This window comes from Schistocerca cancellata, chromosome 6 (genome assembly GCF_023864275.1).
Source record: "Schistocerca cancellata isolate TAMUIC-IGC-003103 chromosome 6, iqSchCanc2.1, whole genome shotgun sequence".
NCBI lineage: Eukaryota > Metazoa > Arthropoda > Insecta > Orthoptera > Acrididae > Schistocerca > Schistocerca cancellata.
Genome location: NC_064631.1, coordinates 162,939,801 through 162,957,542, shown reverse-complemented (window position 1 = coordinate 162,957,542; position 17,742 = coordinate 162,939,801). Strand labels below are relative to the sequence as shown.

Genomic DNA, 17,742 nt, shown 5'->3' with positions numbered 1-17,742 from the left:
ATTTAGCTTAGTGTCCGAAACTTGTGGCAGAGTATGATCCTCACAATTCTGAAGATGACAACGGCAGAGGAATATAAGAGTATCACATAATCAGCTTAATAGTATATGTATCCAGGCTGCTGATAAAAGTAGTTTAGAGAAGAAGAGAAAAGAAAATTAAGGATTTGTCAGATGATGTAGTTCCAGCATTGTATGGAAATAAATCATGGACTGTGGGAAAAATGGAAAGAAAAGCAAATTCAGTTGGGGTTGAAACGTGCCGGCCTGAATCCTTGTCTTAGTGCCACTTAAAGTTCACGTCACGCAGTAGATAGTGCGCAGTGTTCCCGACCTACCTTGCTTTGCTTATTCAATATTGTCTTCTCGGTAGCTGCGTCCGTCTCACCTAAATCACACTGCAATTAAGAAGCCAGGATCCTAGATTACGTTTTCCAAAATCAAAAGTCTAGACCGTATTCCATTGTTGAACGCTTATGACAACCACAGTGCGATTTATTTGTTATCACTCACATACACAATATTCATGTGACCAGGCCTCTTACACTTAATAATCGTCACATTAGATAGGTCAAAAACTTCCAGTCTTTAACAATGTTCACAATACGCGTTAAATGCTCAAAGCCGAATACAATTACACGTTTTTGGTACTGACCGGAAAAGTTAAGCTTCTGTTTCAAGTATTATCACATCACATTCCGGCTCCGACTTGCCGCACTTTTGCTCCATGAGAATCTGACCGAGAACTAAATGAGAACTGCACCAGCTCGGACCTTATATAGACGAGTGCTTGAATATTAGACTATTTCTGTTAATATATTATAGTTTATAAATTCCCAGGGTTAAAATGATCCTTTGTAATTGGTTTTGAAGTTAACTATTGGGTTTTATTGTTTAAATACGTAGAACTAACTTATGCATCCGCAGTGGGAATTCCCGACTTATAACCATGGCAGCCCTCTTGAACAATAATTTTTACTTATTCAAATTTAGTTAATTCTTAATTAATGCACTTACAAAGTTGAGACTGGAGTCATTTTACGTAGAAAAATACAGTTAGCAAAAGTATCAAAACAGATCTCGGAATTATTCAGTAGTTTGGCCACAATTGGCACTGAAAGTCATACAGGCTACAGATTTCGAGTCTTAATATCTATTTAACTAATAGACTTTAGGTTAATTTAAACACTTTGCTGGAATCAGTAAAATTTAGGCTTTCTTTTGGATGCAGTCTTATAGCTAAATTCGATCTATTAGCTCACTCGAATTTTACATAATATGTATTGCACAATATACGTCACTGTTCATAACTTTTAATAGGATGCATTTCCAATAAAACTAATTAGCTCATTACTTTCAGAATAGACATTACAATGTACTGAAATAATAGATTTTACTAGGGGAATTTTATTTAAACTGTTTCTGTGCTATGAGGCTGAAGGCCACAGAATCTTTAGTCGGAATCTGAGTAGTGAAAATGAAAAAGAAAAAAAACGTTAATTGCTTAACTAAGTTGCTAAAGGAGTGTAAAACCAAAACAGGATAGCAGTGGGCAACCCTGCTTCGTTGCAGGGTGTTATAGAGCGATAATGAAATTAATTGGACTTATAAGATAGGAAATAGTTCTCTGTAGAAGCGCCAAAGAAAGGAATTTGTGGCAAACGTTGACTGGAAGCTGGCTGGAAGAAGACATAGGATGGCAGGGCACGTGTTAAGGCACAACGGAATTACTTGCATGGTACTAGAAGGGAGTTGCAAAGGGTAAAACCGGTAGGGCAACGAATTGCGTTCCGTGTAAGAGCTGCAATGAGATGAAGAGTTGGATGCAAGAGAGGAAGTCATGGCAGATTGCATCAAACCTGTTGGAAAACTAACAACGCAAAAATGTAAAAAGCGCCTCCGTCGTGCACGTGCGTGGCTTACGTGAGGAGTTTCCAGATGTGCGGGGCAAACGTATCCACAAGGGCTCGCTCGATCTGGGGTGGCTGTGGCCGGAAGAGCGCTCGCGCCCAGCGCCGGAAGTCGCAGTCGGGATTGCGCTGGCAGTTCAGCTTGACGCCGAAGGCCAGCGAGCCGATCACCTCGGTCGTGTAGAGCGCGCACGCCTCTCGGAACTCGATGACGCTGCACTTCTGCGCCGCTTCGGACAGCACCTCCACCATCTCGGTGCCGCACTCGTTCAGTGTCTGCGAACAAACGGGGCTTCGGCTGAGGCTCCCTGGACGAGACGGATGTGTCGCTCGTCTCTGCGACGCACGCCTCAGCAGCTCTGACACGCCTTACGCTGCCACGCAATGACTAGATGGCAAAACGCAATCACAAAAGTGAATTTTTCTTGTCCTTGAATGAGGATACCTCAAGTCGTGTGTAAATTTACTGTCACGACTTTTACGCTGATGAGCCAAAATACACTACTGGCCATTAAAATTGTTACACCAAGAAGAAGTGCACATGATAAATGGGTATTCATTGGACAAATATATTATACTAGAACTGTCATGTCATTACATTTTCACGCAGTTTAGGTGCATAGATCCAGAAGAATCAGTACCCAGAACAACCACCTCTGGCCGTAATAACGGCCTTGACACGCCTGGGCATTGAGTCAGAGCTTGGATGGCCTCTACAGGTACAGCTGCCCATGCAGCTTCAACACGATATCACAGTTCATCAAGAGTACTGACTGGCGTATTGTGTCGAGCCAGCTGCTCGGGCACCATTGACCAGACGTTTTCAATTGGTGAGAGATCAGGAGAATATGCTGGCCAGGGCAGCAGTCGAACATTTTCTGTATCCAGAAAACACCGTACAAGACCTGCAACACGCGGTCGTGCACTATCCTGCTGAAATGTAGGGTTTCGAAGGGATCGAATGAAGGATAGAGCCACGGGTCGTAACACATCTGAAATGTAACGTCCACTGTTCAAAGTGCCGTCAATGCGAACAAGAGGCGACCGTGTAACCAATGGCACCCATACCATCACGCCGGGTGATACGCCAGTATGACGATGACGAATACGCGCTTCCAATGTACGTTCACCGCGATGTCGCCAAACACGGATGCGACCATTATGATGCTGTAAACAGAACCTGGATTCATCCGAAAAAAATGACGTTCTGCCTTTCGTGCACCCAGGTTCGTCGTTGAGTACACCATCGCGCTCCTGTCTGTGATGCAGCGTCGAGGGTAGCCTCAGCCATGGTCTCGGAGCTGGTAGTCCATGCTGCTGCAAACTTCGTCGAACTGTTCGTGCAGACGGTTGATGTCTTGTAAAGGTTCCCATCTGTTGACTCAGGGATCGAGACGTGGCTGCACGATCCGTTACAGCCATGCGGATAAGATGCCTGTCATCTCCACACGAGGCCGTTGGGATCTAGCACGGCGTTCCGTATTACGCTCCTGAACCCACCGATTCCATATTCTGCTAACAGTCATTGGATCTCGACCAACGCCAGCAGCAATGTCGTGATACGATAAACCGCAATCGCGATACGCTACAATCTGCCCTTTATCAAAGTCGGAAACGTGATGGTACGCATTTCTCCTCCTTACACGAGGCATCACAACAACGTTTCACCAGGCAACGCCGGTAGACTGCTGTTTCTGTATGAGAAATCGGTTGGAAACTTTCCTCATGTCAGCACGTTGTAGGCGTCGCCACCGTCGCCAACCTTGTGTGAATGCACTGAAAAGCTAATCGTTTGCATATCACAGCATCTTCTTCCTGTTGGTTAAATTTCGCGTCTGTAGCTCGTCATCTTCGTGGTGTAGCAATTTTAATGGCCAGTAGTGTAGTATGGTCACTTACTTAAAAGTGTGTTGGTCCACTTCTGGAACGCAATTCGGCAGAGTATCTGTGTGGCACAGATTCGAGGAGTACTTGATTCCAGAGGTTTGTGGCACCAGATGCATGCGCACAAGTCACACACTTCCCGTAAACCACGGCAGTGGGTTTGTGGGTACGGGGCTGGCGTCCGATAGCGTCCCACTTGGGTTTCGTCGTATTCAGATAAGCCGAATTTGATGGCCAAAACAGCAACGTGGGTTAACTGTCATGCTCCTCAAAACCATTGCAGCAGGATTTTCGAACGATTCGCCAGTTTTAAGTACACTGACGTGGGTCGTCGTAGAGTAATGCGTTTAAATGACCTACATCATACCTCGAAGGTCTTTTCCTGAACGTGGAGAGTAACTAGTATCAAAATGATCCTGCTTCAAACGAGAAAACCATTTTCTTGTCGTGCCCTGTCCAACGCCATTATTCTCTTACTTCTGGCTGCCTCCGTTGCTGTCACCCCTCTATTGAACTTTAAAACAAGAATATGTCGGAAATATTTCTGTTTCTCCACTTGGCATATCATTAGCGTCCTGAGCTTCACTCCTAAGATGACAATATGTAAACTCAAATAGCAACAGTGAACTTCAAATAAAAATGAGAATCGATAAATAAACCCATAGCAACCAGAATACCAACATGCAAAACAAAAACGCTACGAACTTATGCGCCGAACTAATACACTGGACATAATTTGAGTCCGGCCGGGGTGGCCGAGCGGTTCTAGGCGCTACAGCCTGGAACCGCGCGACCGCTACGGTCGCAGGTTCGAATCCTGCCTCGGGCATGGATGTGTGTGATGTCCTTAGGTTAGTTAGGTTTAAGTAGTTCTAAATTCTAGGGGACTCATGACCTTAGAAGTTAAGTCCCATAGTACTCAGAGCCATTTGAACCATTTGAACTTAATTTGAGGAAGAAATTTCTGAGGACGTACGTGTGGAGCACAGCATTTGAAAGTTATTTGCTCTGACCCGATCGTTCGTTCGTTCATGAGCATTAAAATGTTTGCCTGCTTTTTACTCAAAACTTAATTTACTGTCCTCTGTTACCACTACCAAAACCAAACTATGCGCTGCCCCAAAAAATTGAAACACTGAAATTACGTAGCAACACTATGAAACACACACTGTTCACTGGCCCAATAAAATTTCAATTACAAAGAAAATTCTTAGAATTTGCGCACTGGAAATGTGAGATGAGAAGCGGAAGAACCAACAAAATATGGAAAGAATCTCACCTGAAATATTACAGCATAATCAGCAACAACAGTCCAGCATGAAGAAACGGGGCCAGCAAAAGTATGCTAAAGTAAAACGTAAATGCTGGGAGAAAGATTGGGATGATTTTCTCATACCAAAGAAAATTCTTATTTGAAATGAAAATTCTAATCTGTTCAATGCACTGACGACACTGTATTGTAAACTCTTATTTCTTAAGAACGTAAAACTCACAGGAAACCAAAATCTTTACTTTCTTTACAAAAGTCTTACAAGACAATGCATTTACGATTATGCAAATTGAAACGAATTAAGCTGAAATGACTTAAACAGAGGTGGAGAGGTGGGCTGTTCTAATGCAAGAACGGTATCAGTATGCACCGGCAAAAATTATTATCTTGAAAACATATCCATAATGCAATTCTATTCTGTCTGTTCCATAAATGCTGCGTCTGTACGTCCTTAGATCGGGTTAATAATTCACAACAATTTTCTTCAGCAAAATCCTCCTCCAACATGCACTACACTAAAAGTTCTACCAGCTTACTCCATATCCAACACTCAACTACTTTCTGCTCTACAACTGAGCTGAAGATAGGCAAGTTCAGAGATATATCTATCGCTGCCGTTAGCTTGACTATTCCATAGATGTCACACGCGACTGCTTCGCTCTCGAAACATAAAATTTCCACACATTCTGAAACTAAGTGTAAATAAATTTTCAGCCCACCTATACATGGCCACCTTTCACACTGTATGATAGTGGATCATGGACAGTGGGAAAAATGGAACAGAAGACAATCGAAGCGTTCGTAATATGATACTACAGAATGTTCAAAACCAGGTGGACTGATAAGGTAAGGAATGAGGAGGTCCTCAGCAGAATCATCGAAGAATGGAACAGATGGAAAACACTGAGAAGAAGAAGCGACAGGACGATAGCAGATGTAGTAAGGAGTCAGGGAATAACTTGCGTCATAGTGTAAGTAGGCCGTTTATGTTTTCTTATTGGCAATGTTACGTAGCGCTCTGTATGAAAATCACTGGCTGTGCTGTGTGCAGTCTGTGGCCAGTTTGCAATACGGAACAGCCACAAAATAAGAACTCAGGGCACTTCGGAAATTATGAAACAAATTGGCAAGGTGCACCGAATTTTGAGATGGAACCGCCGACACGACGTAACAATGACCGATATGCTACTCGCCGACACGATGATTTTGACTATAAGCTGTTCATTACTACACGTAAATTCAAAACGTTTAAGAATTCTGCCAACGACATTCATCCACAAGCGTGGCTCCATCAATTCTCTCATTGTTTTCCTCCCAACTGGTCATTGGAGCACAGGTTAGAATTTATGTGTGGCTACTTGGAGAATGAACCAGCTGTAAGAATGCGATCGGTCATTCACGATTGTCACAGTGAAGTGGATTTTTACCATGCCTTCCTCTCAGCATATTGGTCCCAAACTACACAAGACCGAGTAAAACATAGCATCATAATGATGAAACATTTCGAACAATCTGAATTTTCCAGTCTTGTCAAATATTTTGAAGACATGTTGCATAAGAATCAATATCTTTCAAACCCATACAGCCCTTCAGAACTCATCCGCATTTGCTTAATGAAATTGACTGAACATTTAAGAAATATTATTTTGGCAGGACGTTGCAAAGACGACATTGAAGCTTTTCAGGGACTCTTACAAGAATTAGAAATTGACACAGACAGTCGCAGGATGCGAAAACAGGAAAACAATCACTACAGATCACATCCGTCACAATTCTGTGACAACAGAAACAATAACTGGACACGACAAGTCTATTCTTACAACGCAAATCGTGACCAAAACAGACACCACCCATATGACAACCACTGGCAGAGTAATAATAGTTACAGAGAAAGATCGCATTTCCGTAGCAATGAATATGACAGAGATTACCTTAGAAACAGACAATATGGGAACCAAAACAATTATTATCAAGGGAGACAGAATAACTTTAGACGCAACGGTCCAGCGCGTAGCTACGACTCAGGAAGAAATTTTCCACCACATGACCGACAAGAAAGAAATTATGAAATCTACCGACATGACGACAGACGAGGTAATCATAACGACAGACCCGAATTTCATCAGAACTGGCGGGATTCAAACAGAGCAGGGCACTTTCGACAACGTGAATTTGTAGAAGTTAGGTCTCCTAATCCCAATAACGACGCGCGCCAACAAAGGAACAGACAATGACTCGCACCGCAGGTTGCCGCGTGCGCCGGCTGGCTCAGAGAAAAATAACATAGACGCTAACCTTGAGAAAAATTCAAGTATTCTTTACAGACGGATACCACATGATAATTGCGTTAGAGTTGAAACTGTGCGTACTAGGAAGAGTAATGGTTTACACCACATTTCACACGTAAAACCGTTTATTGAAAGATAATCTGCTTTTTAACTTTGTCTTTCCCATAAAACGTTTCACTTCACATTTCTAGTGTGCATTGTCAGACTTAGAAACTGTTACCATGCAACAATGTTTGAAGTTAAATATCCAGTCAAGAACCAAGAGAAATTATTTAAACAGAAATTACGAATGCATTGTTATTGTGAACAGATGACACAGTGTTATTGTGTGTGTGCATTCTTGCTTGTTAGTTGCACGATTACGTAACGACTATAAGGCTCACATACTTAGAACATATACTGGTACTGCTAATGAGATTCTAATGCAACATTTTGGTTTACTTGAAAATACATTTTGGATTTAAGGTACTTTCTGAGAGATACCAGATGACACAGTGGTTAGTTTATGTGACAGCTACACGATTATATCACAACGTTACTAATGAGTGACAATTTACAATGTTGCTTTTGCTGTTTTACATCTGCACAGTTTTTCTGAATTATTCTGGAAAGTAAAACATGTTTTAGTAGTAACTTTTGTGGTATAGCTACAAGGAGACAGCCTTTTCCATAGCACAACAATACGTTACAGCCCAGTACTTTCATCATCACAACAATAAGCATAATAACTAAGATATCTCTACGCAAAGCATTTCACTTTTGTTTATCATGAGGTAAGTACATTGGCTTCTGCAGAACTTAGCTTTCGGAGGACGATAATTACGACACTTCCACAGAGATTATCTTACAGCAAGACGCACATTTAGCGCTACAGGACACGTATTTGAGTGATTAATTTTGTACTTAAATCATTTATTTTTAAAGATATTTGAAGTATAATGATACAAAGGTTATCCGTAATACATTTCATTCCATTCTTGTAATCTGTAACACCTGAGGGTATAATTACATTAATCCTCAGGGGGGTACACGCTTACTTTGTGTACCATGTGTGTGGCAAGCACAAGGAGCCCTAGCTAATATGGTATTTGCTTACACAACTTTACACATCAGTACCATATTTCTCTAACACATAAATTACACAGCTATCTGATCATTTAACTGAGAGAGACAAACTTTTTTACTACGGCAGTGACAGATGTTTACGTAATTACACCGTTGGATAACTTCACACTTACGAAATTGTATATTGTCTGTACTTTGTGAACTGTTCATATTTTTTTCGGACGCATTGTGATATTATGAGAGCTTTGAATTATGTAATTGGTATGGTACCATGATTTTTAAAGTACGTTTGAGGCAGATGACACTTTTGACATGAGCAGAGAATTTTTTTAGGTTTTGAAAATATTGGAGGAAGCTATGACGATTTTGAGAGTTGACTGAGGTGTTATGATGTTATTATTACGATGACTATGTGTATTATGCTGTTGCGGTATGTTTATGATCAATACGCTGATGCTATATGAGTTATTTGATTATGCTACGTATCTGTTATGATGAAATATTGAAGAAGTGTCGACGAATAAGGTAAGGAATAATGAGTAGTGGTTAGGGACTCTGGTTTGGGAAAAAGGTTGTTGGAAACCAAGAATCGTACTTTAAGAGTTATGAAATGTATGTAAATGTGTGAATGTATTACAATACTGACGAAAATTTTTTGGACACTGTTATATTTATAGGATTTTGTTTCTACACATTTGCAACGCAAATTCTCGACCCGTGAAATTTTGTATATGAGACTGTCACTGTAGCGGAAACTGCTGTCGTAAATATTTCCGTAAGAAAGTTAAGTGACCAACTGCACGTAATGTGTCGTGGGCACCCAGCTGTGTCAGACGCCTGGAGAAAAAGCCATTAGGGTGTGCCTTTCCAGAGGCACAGGTAGAAAAAAAAAAAGGGAGGCCATTATCCTCGCTGTTGACATTCCTTTGTAGAAAGCATCGTAAATACGACACCCTCAACCTTGAAAACATGATAACACTGTGGAGCTCTTAATTTATGATATTTACTGCAATTCCTAATGAAATGACGAGAAATATTTTTATGTCTTTACACCTGATTATGACTACTGTCTTTCTAGTTGAGAGAAATGCCATATGGCTTGCTTTATGTATTTATTTGCTCATTTTCTTTAATATCTAGTTTCTAGCTGCACTGCAGCATTGTTTAAAATAAAATTTTATGAATGTACTAATATAAATATTTTATGCCTATAGATCCAGTAAACAATAACTTAAAAAAAAAAAAACGAAGGAGCACAAAAAGACATTTCCCTTCACAGGACTTGCATACATAATTTTCTTTTCAACTACTTGGTAATATTTTTCGTAGAATAAGTTGTGGTGCACCACTTTAATTACATAGACATTAAGATGTGAATAGACATTTCCCTTTTCTGCATTGTTGTTTTTACTGTAATATTTTTTCTGCTTGAGCTATGTCATGTTTAGGTATAATTTGCTGCTGCTGTTTGCCAGGCATAGTGTTACTGAATTTGACTTTGTGTTACTCTGCTAAGCCAGTTTATTACTGATTTATTTTTCTTGTTTGCTGCTCATTGCATATTAGTTGTAATATTGTTGCTTACTTTGCTAATTTGAATTTTTTGTCATTGCTGTTCATGTTAATTGTTTTGTGCTGCTGCATTGCCTCGTCCCTTAGTTTAGCATCTGAGCTCAGTAGATTAAAGTTAGCTTAAGAAGGGGTAGACTATATAAGAGAATGAGTTGCGATGAATTTGAAGAAATGCACTGAGAGGTTATACGAGAAAAATACAGAAAGCATGTTTGGATAGGATTTTTTTGGTGGAAGCAAAGGTTGAAATAAGACGAACGATCTATGGAATGAAGTTTTGGGTTGGACTGCAGTACCAAATGTTACACTGAAAACGAACCCTGTCCTTTCCTTTTGTGTTATCCCACTATGTGTTTGTGTACTCTTGTGTATTTGTTTTCTTCCTGTCTCTCTGTAGTTTCATAGAATTTTTTCTTCTTTTAATATTAAGCTACATTCACTATGATGAGGAATACTGTTCTCCTCAAATATAATTGGCATTAATAATATGTTATTTACCTTGTAAATATGCTTAGACATTATTTATTCTGTTTTGTTTTAATGCTCATGTGTAAAGTTGATGTTTCAAAAGTTATTCTGATCTTTTATGTATTTACTTATGTCATAATTCCTGTAACACTGATGTACTGTATATGTTATTTCTATTCTTTTGTAAAGCCTGTATTACTACAAATGTTATCTGTATTGTTATGTTTTTAATGATGTATTTTGTACCTTTGTAATTGTATTCTCATGTTATAATATTGTAATTGACACCAGTTCATCAAATTAAGTAACTTGTAAGCATTCATTTCACTGCACACATTTCTGTTGGTCATAGTAATGCACAATATGTGAGAAGTAGGGACTGATAGTGTTTGCACGTGTGTTAATAATTCAGCAAGGGACTGGATAACAGCATTGCTGGTTCGAAGGACATTTCAAAAAAATTTTTGTGAGTGCACAAGTGGTGGTTCATGGACTTGCTATATTGTCCACAAGACTCTTCGATGGTGATTGTGGCACCTGCACAGTCGCAATAGGTGGTTACTGCTGTCTCTACAAGGACTACAGTGGGTCTGCATCTTTGATGATCCACCAATACCATTATTTCTACAAGGACTACAGTGGGTCTACACCTTTCATGACTCAGCAATACCATTATTTCTACAAGGACTGCAGTGGGTCTGCACCTCAGGTGGCCCACCAATACCATACTCTCTACCAGGACTACAGTGGTCTGCTCTGTGATGACCTACCTACCAATATTGTTGAACTTGGACTGACTCTGCTGTGGGTTTGCTCTGTTGTGGCCCATTACCTGTCAGCATGTCGAGAGTCAGCACTGTCTTTCCGTTGGAAGGACAACACTACTTCTTCAAGACTGCATGGAAATCCGCCTACTTCCATGTGTATTTTCTTTTGCTGCTCAGCCTTTGAGAAAAACACTGAAATTTTACTGTGATGAATGATCAGGACTGTCTTTATAGACTGTGAGAAAATTTTAGCTTTTGACCAACATTGTATTAATAAGTGTGTGCATTTGATATCTTTGTTATTGTAATTGTGAAAAAATTTTAACAAATATGTATTGGCCAGTGCCCAAAACAATTTGTAAAATTTTTTGTGGGGAGCATGGGGGCTATGTAAGTAGGCCGTTTATGTTTTCTTATTGACAATGTTACGTAGCGCTCTGTATGAAAATCACTGGCTGTGCTGTGTGCAGTCTGTGGCCAGTTTGCATTGTTGTCAGCCATTGTAGTGTTGGGCAGCTGGATGTTAACAGCGCGTAGCGTTGCGCAGTTGGAGGTGAGCCGCCAACAGTGGTGGATGTGGGGAGAGAGATGGCGGAGTTTTGAAATTTGTAAGACTGGATGTCAATTATGAATATTAAGGTAAATACATTGTTTGTTCTCTATTAAAATCTTTCATTTGCTAACTATGCCTATCAGTAGTTAGTGCCTTCTGTAGTTTGAATCTTTTATTTAGCTGGCAGTAGTGGCGCTCGCTGTATTGCAGTAGTTCGAGTAATGAAGATTTTTGTGAGGTAAGTGATTTGTGAGAGGTATAGGTTAATGTTAGTCAGGGCCATTCTTTTGTAGGGATTTTTGAAAGTCAGATTGCGTTGCACTAAAGATATTGTGTGTCAGTTTAAGCACAGTCGTGTATAAATTGTTCAAAGGGGACGTTTCAATAGTATTAGAGAGAACTCTAGAGGGAATATACTGTAGGGGAAGACACGAGAGTTTAATACATCCAACAAATAATCGAGGATTGCTACTCTGTGATGAAGAAGTTAGTGCAGGAGAGACTTTTTTGAAACCTATTTAGACCGCCTTAAACGCTAGAGGCAATTGTTCTAAAAATCGCAGCTTCCACTGATACTACACTACTGGCCATTAAAATTGCTACACCACGAAGATGACGTGCTACCCACGCGAATTTAACCGACAGGAGGAAGACGCTGTGATATGCAAATGATTAGCTTTTCAGAGATTCACACAAGGTTGGCGACGGTGGCGACACCTACAACTTGCTAACATGAGGAAAGTTCTCAACCGATTTCTCATACAAAAACAGCAGTTGACGGCGTTGCCTGGTGAAACGTTGTTGTGATGCCTCGTGTAAGGAGGAGAAATTCGTACCATCACGTTTCCGACTTTGATAAAGGTCGGATTGTAGCGTATCGCGATTGCGGTTTATCGTATCACGACATTGCTGCTTGCGTTGGTCGAGATCCAATGACTGTCAGCAGAATACGGAACCGATGGGTTCAGGAGGGTAACACGGAACGCCGTGCTGCATCCCAACGGCCTCGTATCGCTAGCAGTCGAGATGACAGGCATCTTATCCGCATGGTTGTAACGGATCGTGCAGCCATGTCTCGATCCCTGAGTCAACAGATGGGGACGTTTGCAAGACAACAACCATCTGCACGATCTTTTCGACGACGTTTTCAGGAGCATGGACTATCAGCTCGGAGATCGTGGCTGCGGTTACCCTTGACACTGCGTCACAGACAGGAGCGCCTGCGATGGTGTACTGAACGACGAACCTGGGTGCACGAATGGCAAAACGTCATTTTTTCGGATGAATCCCGTTTCTGTTTACAGCATCATAATGGTCGCATCCGTGTTTGGCGACATCGCGGTGAACGCACATTGGAAGCGTGTATTCGTCATCGCCATACTGGCGCATCACCCGGTGTGATGGTATGGGGTGCCATTGGTTACACGTCTCGGTCACCTCTTGTTCGCATTGACGGCACTTTGGACAGTGGACATTACATTCAGATGTGTTACGACCCGTGGCTCTACCCTTCATTCGATTCCTGCGAAACCCTACATTTAAGCAGGATAATGCACGACCGCATGTTGCAGGTACTGTACGGGCCTTTCTGGATACAGAAAATGTTCGAATGCTGCCATGGCCAGCACATTCTCCAGATCTCTCACCAATCGAAAACGTCTGATCAATGGTGGCCAAGCAACTGGCTCTTCACAATACGCCAGTCACCAGTCTTGATGAACTGTGGTATCGTGTTGAAGCTGCATGGGCAGCTTGTAACCTCCCCCTCACTTATCGACCTTAATGACAGTGAAAAATTAAACCGCGTGTACCTAATGGAAATTTGGGAAAAGCAATCGTCACCGAAGTTAATCTGTCGGTAAAGAGGGAGGAAAGGGTTACATCTGGTTGAAAGGAAAAATGCAAATGAAGCTGGTGGAAATTAATTTTTAAAAGGGGTAAAGTTAATAAAGAAAGTAAATGTGCGGCCGTTACATTAACAATTAACTAGCGGTAATTAGATATTTGAGATTTGGGGGAAATAACGGTTGCCAGTCCTAAGGACAGTTACTATAGTAACTGAAAAAGAAAGGTTATTACACGTATAATTAGCACTAGAAGCGTGGCAACTGAAGGTTGACACGTGTAGTGTGAAAACTGAAAGTTTGTCAGAAGTAATAAATTTCGCTACACTCTGATTAATTTAGCAAAAGAATGAATAAAACCGGAAAATTGAAAGTTAATTTAGTGACTGAAGTTAATAGTGAGCTTTCTTTCTGAAGCACATCGAAATTCCGTAAAATACGGTTAGTCTTGGACTACCTCAACAATCATTTCAAAAGCTACTTGAATCTACGCAATTTAGAAATAAGAGATTTAACTTTGAACTTGAATTAAATGATTCTGAACAATTAACAATAGTAAAATTTAGTACATACCAAGCTGAGCTCCAGTCACAGGTAAGCTAAAATACGGTAACAAAACTCGCACTCTTAATTTGTGCTTGTGTAATCTAAATATTGTAGCCAGCTATGAATACCTTAACTGAACTTTGCAATTAAAGGAGTGAAATCGAATGATGCTGGCGTTTGAATTTCAACGACACTCGGGTTCATTCCGGAAAAGGAAGGGACCCTGCTTGGTAATGCAATTGGGACAATGAGCAACAAAGGTTCATGCTACGTTGCTGTAATTTAGTTATGAAAATGGAACAGTTTGAAAAGCTGAGGTCTGCCATACAGTTCTAAAACTTTACGTGCTTCCAGTCTTCCTTGTTGGTTGATTGAAGGTTTGAAGCCGTCGATCGAGGAGGTGGCGACAGTCACTCATTGTCGGCCGTCGCTGTTGCAGAAGCTGGATGTTGGCGCGCCTTTTCGCGACACGGTCACCAGGCGAAACGGGCTCTTGATGTGCGTCAGCTAATGCTTCCCGTTCGCGACACCGTGTCATAAACTATCATAGCAAGTCGAGCGCAATTACATGCTGCCACACCCCGAAAGCGGGGACCGATGACCTCTGCAGTTTGGTCTCTTTAATCCTTAAACCAACCAACCAACGCCGAAAGCGCGGCAACTCTCGGGAGCGTCACACAACACACCTGCTCAACCGCACTACCCCAGCCAGACTCCCCCTCTGCACGCGCTCCACGCGGCAGAGTTAACACTACCAAAGATCCTAAACAACTTGGTTCTCCACACGACCTATCGATGTAATCGTTCGATAGCATAGGTTTCCCTAGGCCAGATCCAGTGTAGAAATACAAATAATCGTTACACAACAAACCAATTATACATCTACATAAGTGCATATATATACAAATAGTAAAACAATTACAACATACAAAGACACAGAAACGTCATATCTTCAGGTAACAAAATAAGGAAAAAAAATTATAGTACAATAGATGGAAATACGAGGATATGCATTTCCGGCGTTACAAGCTGTACCTGTACACGCCATCCAAGCTCTGTTTGACTCAATGCCCAGGCATATCAAGACTGTTAATACGGCCAGGGGTGGTTATTCTCAGGATCTATGCACTCAAATTGCGTGAAAATGTAATGACATGTCAGTTCTAGTATAATATATTTGTCCAATGAACACCCTTTTATCATCTGCATTTCTTCTTGGTGTAGCAATTTTAATGGCCAGTAGTGTAAATGCGTATGCTACGTGTTTTGCATCAAAGAATCAAGAGCTGTGAGAACCGCAAAATCGAATTTTTGTGCAAATCGTAGTACGCTTCCCATTTACACTGAGGCGACAAAAGTCACGGAATACCTCCTAATATCGTGTCGGACCTCCTTTTTCCCGGCTGTAGTGCAGCAGCTCGTCGTGGCATTCACTCAACAAGTCATTGGAAGCCCCTGCAGATATATTAAACCACGCTGTCTCTATAGCCGTCCCTAACTGCGAAAATGTTGCCGATGCAAGATTTCGTGCACGAACTGATCTCTCGATTGTGTCCTACAGGGTGTTTCAAAAATGACGGGTATATTTGAAACGGCAATAAAAACTAAACGAGCAGCGATAGAAATACACCGTTTGTTGCAATATGCTTGGAACAACAGTACATTTTCAGGCGGACAAACTTTCGAAATTACAGTAGTTACAATTTTCAACAACAGATGGCGCTGCAAGTGATGTGAAAGATATAGAAGACAACGCAGTCTGTGGGTGCGCCATTCTGTACGTCGTCTTTCTGCTGTAAGCGTGTGCTGTTCACAACGTGCAAGTGTGCTGTAGACAACATGGTTTATTCCTTAGAACAGAGGATTTTTCTGGTGTTGGAATTCCACCGCCTAGAACACAGTGTTGTTGCAACAAGACGAAGTTTTCAACGGAGGTTTAATGTAACCAAAGGATCGAAAAGCGATACAATAAAGGATCTGTTTGAAAAATTTCAACGGACTGGGAAGATGACGGATGAACGTGCTGGAAAGGTAGGGCGACCGCGTACGGCAACCACAGAGGGCAACGCGCAGCTAGTGCAGCAGGTGATCCGACAGCGGCCTCGGGTTTCCATCCGCCGTGTTGCAGCTGCGGTCCAAATGACGCCAACGTCCACGTATCGTCTCATGCGCCAGAGTTTACACCTCTATCCATACAAAATTCAAACGCGGCAACCCCTCAGCGCCGCTACCATTGCTGCACGAGAGATATTCGCTAACGATATAGTGCATAGGATTGATGACGGCGATATGCATGTGGGCAGCATTTGGTTTACTGACGAAGCTTATTTTTACCTGGACGGCTTCGTCAATAAACAGAACTGGCGCATATGGGGAACCGAAAAGCCCCATGTTGCAGTCCCATCGTCCCTGCATCCTCAAAAAGTACTGGTCTGGGCCGCCATTTCTTCCAAAGGAATCATTGGCCCATTTTTCAGATCCGAAACGATTATTGCATCACGCTATCTGGACATTCTTCGTGAATTTGTGGCGGTACAAACTGCCTTAGACGACACTGCGAACACCTCGTGGTTTATGCAAGATGGTGCCCGGCCACATCGCACGGCCGACGTCTTTAATTTCCTGAATGAATATTTCGATGATCGTGTGATTGCTTTGGGCTATCCGAAACATACAGGAGGCGGCGTGGATTGGCCTCCCTATTCGCCAGACATGAACCCCTGTGACTTCTTTCTGTGGGGACACTTGAAAGACCAGGTGTACCGCCAGAATCCAGAAACAATTGAACAGCTGAAGCAGTACATCTCATCTGCATGTGAAGCCATTCCGCCAGACACGTTGTCAAAGGTTTCGGGTAATTTCATTCAGAGACTACGCCATATTATTGCTACGCATGGTGGATATGTGGAAAATATCGTACTATAGAGTTTCCCAGACCGCAGCGCCATCTGTTGAAAATTGTAACTACTGTAATTTCGAAAGTTTGTCTGCCTGAAAATGCACTGTTGTCCCAAGCATATTGCAACAAACGGTGTATGTCTATCGCTGCTCGTTTAGTTTTTATTGCCATTTCAAATATACCGGTCATTTTTGAAACACCCTGTATAAATGTTCGATGTGATTCATGTCGGGCGATCTGGGTGGACAAATCATTCGCTCTAAATGTCCAGAATGTTCTTCAAACAAATCGAGAACAACTGTGGCCCTGTGACATGTTTTGGAACATGAATGGATGCAAATGGTCTTCAAGTAGCCGAGTATGAGAGAGGCACTGCAGGTGATGTCGCGCTGTTGACAAAGACACTCGCGTCGCTCGTCTGCTGCCGTAGCCCGTTAACGCCAAATTTTCCCACACTGTCCTAACGGATACGTTCGTCGTACGTCCAACAGTGATTTGTGTTGTTATTCCACGTAGTGTTTGTTGTCTGGCAATTGTACACAAACGCCGCTGCTCTCGGTCATTAAGTTGTCCGTGGTGAGAGGCGACGCCTGAAATTTGGTGTTCTCGGCACACACTCTTGACACAGTGGACTACTGAATTCCCTAACAATTTCCGGAATGGAATTTTCCATGCATCT

General features: G+C 41.8%; 1 protein-coding gene across 2 annotated transcripts in view; it reads right to left on the bottom strand.

The window, feature by feature from the left end:
• LOC126190798 (probable cytochrome P450 6a14) overlaps window positions 1-17,742 on the bottom strand; it is a 101,086-nt gene that overhangs the window by 37,599 nt on the left and 45,745 nt on the right. For both annotated transcript variants that reach the window (XM_049931346.1, XM_049931347.1), the window contains exon 4: window positions 1,921-2,183. In XM_049931346.1, coding sequence (XP_049787303.1) covers window positions 1,921-2,183 — 263 coding nt within the window. The remainder of the gene's footprint in view (window positions 1-1,920; window positions 2,184-17,742) is intronic.